Source organism: Tupaia chinensis, unplaced genomic scaffold (assembly GCF_000334495.1).
Source record: "Tupaia chinensis unplaced genomic scaffold, TupChi_1.0 Scaffold000361_2, whole genome shotgun sequence".
In the NCBI taxonomy this organism is placed as follows: Eukaryota; Metazoa; Chordata; class Mammalia; order Scandentia; family Tupaiidae; genus Tupaia; species Tupaia belangeri.
The window spans coordinates 3,441,865-3,449,024 of record NW_006159858.1 but is presented as its reverse complement, the minus strand read 5'-3'; the positions used below and the strand labels follow the sequence as shown (position 1 = coordinate 3,449,024).

Here is a 7,160-nt window from a genome sequence, read left to right as displayed (position 1 = left end):
GCAGGTGACAGGGATTTAAGATCCATTACAGGTTCTGCCTGGCAGCTACTGGCATAGGACAATTAAGCCTAGGAGTGCTGTTTAATTCCATTCCCTCTGAAAATATATCTGAAGCTTGTTTTGCCTCACAGCTGATGATGAAAGTGGAAACCCAGTGTTAGGAGAGTGAATTCATGGCCGTTGAGGGTGATCACTGACTGGAGTCTTGGAGAATTTAACCGCCTGTTTCTCCAGCCTTCTTTTCTGTAAGAACAGAGCACCTCCAGCCAATGACATGCTGCCATTCTGTTTCCATAGCAATCACAGAAACAAACCTTTACCAGCTAGCTACCAAGGACAAACCTCACAACTCAGGCCCAAGTCAAGGGGATCTGAATGGAGAGGTGACTTTCTTCTTAGTTTGACCTTCATTGCAACACCAAGAGATACCCACCGGATGGTCTTTAGAAAGGAAACTCATGTTCCTGCCAGTTCACCCTTTGTAAAAGCCTTTTTTTAATTCGGTGGACATCGTGTCCTTCTGTACTACATATTCTGTGGATTTTCTGCTTTGGTATTTTATTCCACTTGGAATGACTGCTAAAGTCAAGTTTTGGAGCCTCTGGATTTGACCTAAAATGAGCTCTGATTTTGTGTTGATGGGGAACAGTTTCTCTGTAACCTTGTGGTTTCTTTAACACTCTCTCCTTGAAAAGGAACCACATGGGGAAAACAAATCTTTGGGCAGTCCAAGGTAAGCTCTTTAGAAAAGATGTTTCATGTAATTTTTTCAGCTGGTTATTAATACTAGCTAGTGACCTCTCTGAAGGCTCTGCTGTCTTACTGGTGACTACAGTGTCACCAACTGGCACTTGCAGCCCTCTGGGCCTCCAGTTAAATCATTAGAGATAAATACAAGAAAGGGAAAGAAGAGGGAGAAAGAAGCCTTAAACATACACAACCTCTGTATTTTTGGAGCCATACAATGTGACATCAGGCCACTGCAATCCAGAAGATCTATCTGCACTGATATGGAGATATCTGCTAGGTAACCTGTTACTTAAAAAGAGCAGAGCAGCTTAGAGTGCAAAGTGTGCTCTCATTCAGGTAAAAAATTTAAAGCTTGGTTGGCCCCAGAGCCTAGTGGTTAAGAGGGCCAGATCTCACATGCCTGATCACAGTTCAAATCCTAATAGTCTGAAAGGTATGCAAGGTGTGTGTGTGCATATGTGCCCCAAATCCTGACGGATGGAGAAGTGGAGAAGGGATTGCGGTGTGATCACACCCCGTTAGGGACTGCTTTTCCCTTTCCTCTCTCTCTTTCTCTCTCTGCCTCTCTCTGGCAAGTGTATGTGCTCATTGGCAATTTTTTAAAATTTATTTATTACCATCATAATCTTGTTTATATTACATTGAATCACATATAACTTTACAGTGTATTACATTTCTTTTCCCAGAAGAAATACCATGCATGTCAGTCAATACAGAGACATTAAAATCCCCACTTCATCATCCAATGTCTTTTCATTGCTTTTCCTGATCATTATTATTATTCCAATTATTTTTTTAACCAGTCAATCACTATTTCTTATTTTGCTTGTAAAAAGACTTTACCCAACATGAAATACTTCTCAGACCAATCCAGTTGAGAATACTAGACCCGTCATCAACAGGTAATAAACCGTATCTGTGTCCTTCTCCTGCATGCCTCTCTATGTGTTCTCTTGCTATCTTTCTCTATATTCTTCTCGTCTTCCCCCCATTCCACACTGTCTTTTCCTCGTTAAGTATTTTCACTGCTTTTATGTCCTCCAATATTTTGCTGTCTACTATAGAGTGTGGATAGTTGGTACATATTAAGTGGATACATACAATATCATTCATAGCCTGGCTTGCTTCACTCAGCAATAGATCCTCCATATCTGACCACCTTCTATCAAATGCCAGGGTCTTGTTATTTTTTATGGCTGAGTAGTATTCCATAGAGTATATATACCACACTTTTCCAATCCATTCATCAGTTTGTGGGCATTTAGGTTGGTTCCATGTCTTGGCGATCGTGAATAATGCTGCAATAAACATTGATGTGCAAGCACTTTTCTGACTGAGCGTTCTCCTGTCTTTCGGGTAAATACCCAGAAGTGGGACTGCTGGGTCAAATGGTAGTTCTATTTGTAGATCTTTGAGGAACCTCCATATTGTTCTCCACAGTGGCTGAACCAGTTTACATTCCCACCAACAGTGTAGGAGTGCATAAGGCACTTGAGTTCCCTGTGTATTCTGGTTATCATTCCCTTGTCTGAGGCATATTTAACAAAAATATTTTCCCATTCTGAGGGTTGTCGGTTCACACTTGATACTGTGTCCTTTGCTGTGCAGAAACTTCTTAGTCTGATATAGTCCCACTTGTCTGTTTTAGGGATTATTGCCTGTGCTTTGGAAGTCTTATTTAAGAATTAGTCTTTGCCTACTCCAATGTCTCCCAGCATTTTCCACCAGTAGTTTTATTGTTTGAGGTCTTAGGTTCAGATCTTTGATCCATTTTGAGTTGATTTTTGTTAATGGTGAAAGATGGGGGTTCAGTTTCATCTTTCTGCAGGTGGATACTCAGTTTTTCCAGCACCATTTACTAAAGAGGTTTTCCTTTTCCCAGTGGATTGACTAATATCCTTTGTCAAAAATCAGTTGGCTGGGGACCAGCAGTTAGCGTAATGGCTATGTCGCTGGACTCCCACGTAGTCGACCACGGTTTGAGTCCCGGACCCGGTGGCTTAAACTCACACCAGGCACATGTACGTGCATGCCCAAGATCCTGAGAGGAGAATGGAGGAGAAGGGATTGCGGTGTGGCCATCCTCCCTGGGGGGTGATTTCTTGCTTTCTGTCTCTCTGTCTCTCTCTGTCTGGTGAGCGCACGTGCCCTATAGCAACCCCCCCCCAAAAAAAAAATCAGTTGGCTGTAAGCTTTGGGGCTTATTTCTGGGGTTCTATTCCATTGGTCCACATGTCTGTTTTGTGCCAATACCATGCTGTTTTGATGATCACAACTTTATAGTATATCTTGGGATCAGGGAGTGATATGCCTCCTACTCCATTCTTCGTGCACAGGATTGCTTTTGCAATATGAGGTCTTTTATGATTCCTGACAAATTCTATGATTGTCTTTTCTAAATCTGTGAAGAATATTTCTGGTATTTTGATTGGAATTGCATTAAAAATGTAGATTAATTTCAGTAGAATTGCCATTTTGATTATGTTAATTCTTTCATTGGCAATTTAAAAAAATTTTTTTTAATTAAAATCTTGGGCCATTGTGGAGCCTGGGATTACATTAGCTGGATTCCACATAGCTGACTATGTGGTTCAGGTCCCAGGTCCAATGGCTTGAAAAACTCATGGGACACATGTATATTCCCAAAATCCTGAAAGGAGGGAGAAAGGATGACAAGGGATTATGGCATGACTATCCCCCATGGAGGGTGTTTTCTCTCTCTCTCTCTTCTCTGTTTCTCTCTGACTAACACATAAACTCTTTGGTGATTAAAAAAATTTTTAAATACAACTGATTTTTACTTATTTTTGTAATTTGCTATAGGGCACATGTGTTCACCAGAGAGAAGGGATGCTGGTTGGGGGCATGGAGGGATAATTCATCTTCCCAGGGGTGGTCACCCAGCAATTCCTTCTTATCCATTCTCCTGGTATGATATTCAAACCACTGGGTCAGGGACTCAAACCACCCAGTTGACCATGTGGGATCCAGCTGCCTTGAAAAACATTTTTTAATTAAAAGGTTTCTTTATATTTGCAACATTTCTGCAAGGATGCCCCCAAAAAATCTGAACAAGTTTTCTCTTGAGAGGGTAGTTGAAGTCAAAGGCTGATGTTTGGTACATACTAAAATACTAACAGACTTCCATACTGGTCAGTAAATAAGCACTCCCAAGCTTTTTGAATATCCTCCTTACTGTCTTGGTTGCTTAAACTCCTGGTACCTCCAGACCTCCTCATGATCTGGTAACTAATGCCTGTCGTAGGGTGGGAGTGAAGTCCTCCAGGACTCCATTCCAGCTCTGTAGTCCATGTCTATTCTGATGTTCAATAGCCTAGTCTTGATGGTTGTTAATATTTTATGTATTGCCCCATTGAGTGTTCAGAAGGAGAGTAAGTCTTTAGTCTTTACTTTCTAAAGCAAAAGAATGTATACTGAGGCAGTTTATAATAGAGGAAAAAAGGAACTAACCAAATATTCATACAAAACTGATCAAAAATATAAGTGGGGGGGGAGGGCAGCAGGTGGCATAGTAGTTAAGACACCAGACTCCCACGTGGTAGACCATGATTCAAGCCCCGGACCCAGTGGCTTGCAACTCACTCTGAGTACATGTGCATTCATACGCAAAATCCCAGGAGGAGAGTTGAGAAGGCATTGTGGCATGGCCATCTCCCCTGGGGGGTGATTTCTCACTTTCTGTCTCTCTGTTTCTTTTTGTCTCTCTGGCAAGCGAAAATCTCTCAAAAATAAATAAGTAAACATATATGAACTATATATATATATATAGAGAGAGAGAGAGAAAGAGAGAGAGGAGCATTCATGGGATAGAAATGTACACAATCATGATATGGAAACGAATCTCAGATTCATTTTAAAGATTTGCTTTAAATTTGCTTTAAAATACTCTGGTGTGGGGGAGGGAGGGGGATACAGATAAATAAGATTGGCCATGAATTGCTAATTGTCGAAGGCAGGTGACAGACCAGTTCATTACACTCTTTACTTTGATACATTGTCAAAATTTTTCTCCATTGTAAAAATTTAAGTTTAAAAACTGATAATTGAGGAGCCAGACAGTGGTGCACACTCTGCAAGGCCACCGATATGGGAGGCTTCCATGTGCGTGTCCTGAGACCTCCCTGAGGACGTGAGACACGCGAGGCACACGTGCCCATGATCCAAGACTGGTAAAGCCGGGGATGGGATCACGGTGTCAAGACCAAATGGAAGGTGCCATCTCTCTCCCTTTCTTTCTGTCTCTCTTACTTGTAGAAGAAATAAACTTTAAAAATATAATGGTATCTATCTATTGTTATTGGCATTAAAAGGAGCTCACTGCATTGTCAATAAAAATAATTCAAGGAGGGCTGGCAGGTGGCATCGTGGTTAGGGGCTCTTGACTCCCACATGACTGACTGTGGTTTGAGTTTCAGACATGGTGGCTTGCTTTCTCACTTTCCCTCTCTCTCTCCAGTTCTGTTGCTCTCTGGTCAAATTAAAATAAATAAATAAAGTTAATAAAATAATTCTTTTTAAAAAGTTAAATAAAAAATAATTTTAAAAATTAAAAAATCCAAGGGCCAGCAGATGGCATGCTTTTGAGCCCCAGCTCTGATGGCTTGAGAATCATACCGGGTGTGTCTGCATGCATGCCCAAACTCCCAAAAGGAGAATGGAGGAGAAGGGATTGTGGCGTGGCCATTCTCCCTGGGGATTGATTTCTCCCTTTCCTTCTCTCTGGCTCTTTCTCCGGTAAGCGCATGTGCCCCATGGCAGGTGATCAGGAATGAGAAACTAGAAGGTTCACTGGAGTTTGAGTAACAGAGATCATTTTCAAAACGTTCCGTGCAGAACCTGCTGTAGGATTCCTCTTCACCTCAGTGAGGGCCAAAGGCTGTGGTCTGATGAATGGGCAGGGGTGTAGGAGTCAGTAGTCCTGGGTCTGTTCCCAACTCTGCAGCTTGCTACCTCTGTGACCACCTTGAGTATCCTCATCTGTAAATCTGGAATAACAATAATTAGGCACTTATTGTGTACCTGGCTCACAGTAAGGGCTCAAGGATGGGAAATTTTAAATTGCCTTCAAGTCAAGTCTTCTAGGTAGAAAGGGGCTGTTGTTCTATAGTCAAGACCCATATCAGAACGGTAGCTGCTGGAATCTACCATTGTCTTTAGACCTTTCCTGGGTCCTTCATTTTTGCCTCAATTCTAAATGAGTCAACTCTCTGCTGTTGTTTTCCCATTTGAGCAAGAGCCTCCTGACCTGGCAAGCAAGACTGCCCCAACCTTGAGCCATGTACCCTAACCCTCTCATCTACTGCACCTGCTGGGACCCTTGGAACTTGGGGCCACGAAAGCTGATCAAGACTCCTCGGCCACCAAACAAGACTTCCCCAAGAAGATCCAAGTAAGGACGACCTGGGACAGGGCAGCAAGGAGCTTGGGCTCCACTTGTATCCTTCTTTCCCCACAAGATTTCCGAAACAGAAAGCTCTGTCCCAAGTGGGCCAGAGAGCATAGTTCTGCCCAGTTCCCCTGCCAGCCTGTTGGCTGCCCACTGATCTGGCCAGTCCCACGTGGACTTGGTGTCATGTTCAGTGAGAAGTTCTCAGCATTGGTATCACAGAAAAGTGCAGCTTCGGGAACCAGCAGTTAGCATAATGGCTATGTCGCTGGACTCCCACGTAGTCGACCGCGGTTTGCGTCCCGGACCCGGTGGCTTAGAACTCACGCCGGGCGCATGTGCGTGCGTGCCCAAGATCCCGGGAGGAGAATGGAGGAGAAGGGATTGCGGTGTGACCATCCCCTCTGGGGGGGTGATTTCTCGCTTTCTGTCTCTATGTCTCTCTCTCTCTGTCTGGCGAGCACACACGCCCTATAGCGTAAAAAACCTCTCCCCCCCAAAAAAAAAGAAAAAAGAAAAGTGCAGCTTCCATCCATGGACAAAGAGCTTTGGGAACAGAGGAAGCTAGCTGTGCTCCTGACCTGGGGACTCCGTGGGACAGGGGACAAGTGCCAAGGTGTTGTGTCTGAGCGTATCCAAGACCATCCAGAATTTAAAGATCCCAGTTGTCAGACCATATATTCCAATTTGGGGTCACCATCTGGTTATCCCTTAATCTGGGAGTGTAAGAACAGGTTTCTGAATTTTCAATTTTCTCTTTTTAGTTATCTATTTTTCATTTCCAGGCTAACTCCTCTTCTACCAGTTTCAAAAGACTACAATTACCTCCAATCAACCACAAAACCTGTTGTCACCCCAAAGTAAGTATCTTTATATCTGTAAGGCAGGAATAATGCTTTGAGGCATGAGAATAAACAATCTTCTCCCTCTCCCTTGACCTTCGCAGCCCTGTCTGACTTGAACTAATTACTGTTTGGGACCTCACAGAATTATCAGAATCCAT

General features: G+C 43.1%; 1 protein-coding gene across 5 annotated transcripts in view; it reads left to right on the top strand.

Moving 5' to 3' along the window:
• The first annotated feature begins 309 nt into the window (after positions 1-309).
• Positions 310-7,160, top strand: part of FLACC1 (flagellum associated containing coiled-coil domains 1) — a 56,897-nt gene continuing 50,046 nt past the window's right edge. The window contains exons 1-3 of one of the 5 annotated variants that reach the window (XM_027773644.1): positions 310-383; positions 6,002-6,160; positions 6,943-7,017. In XM_027773644.1, the coding sequence (XP_027629445.1) occupies positions 6,048-6,160; positions 6,943-7,017 (188 nt within the window). In that variant the 5' untranslated portion in view covers positions 310-383; positions 6,002-6,047. The other 4 variants (XM_027773645.1, XM_027773643.1, XM_027773642.1 and 1 more) reach the window with 4 other exon arrangements.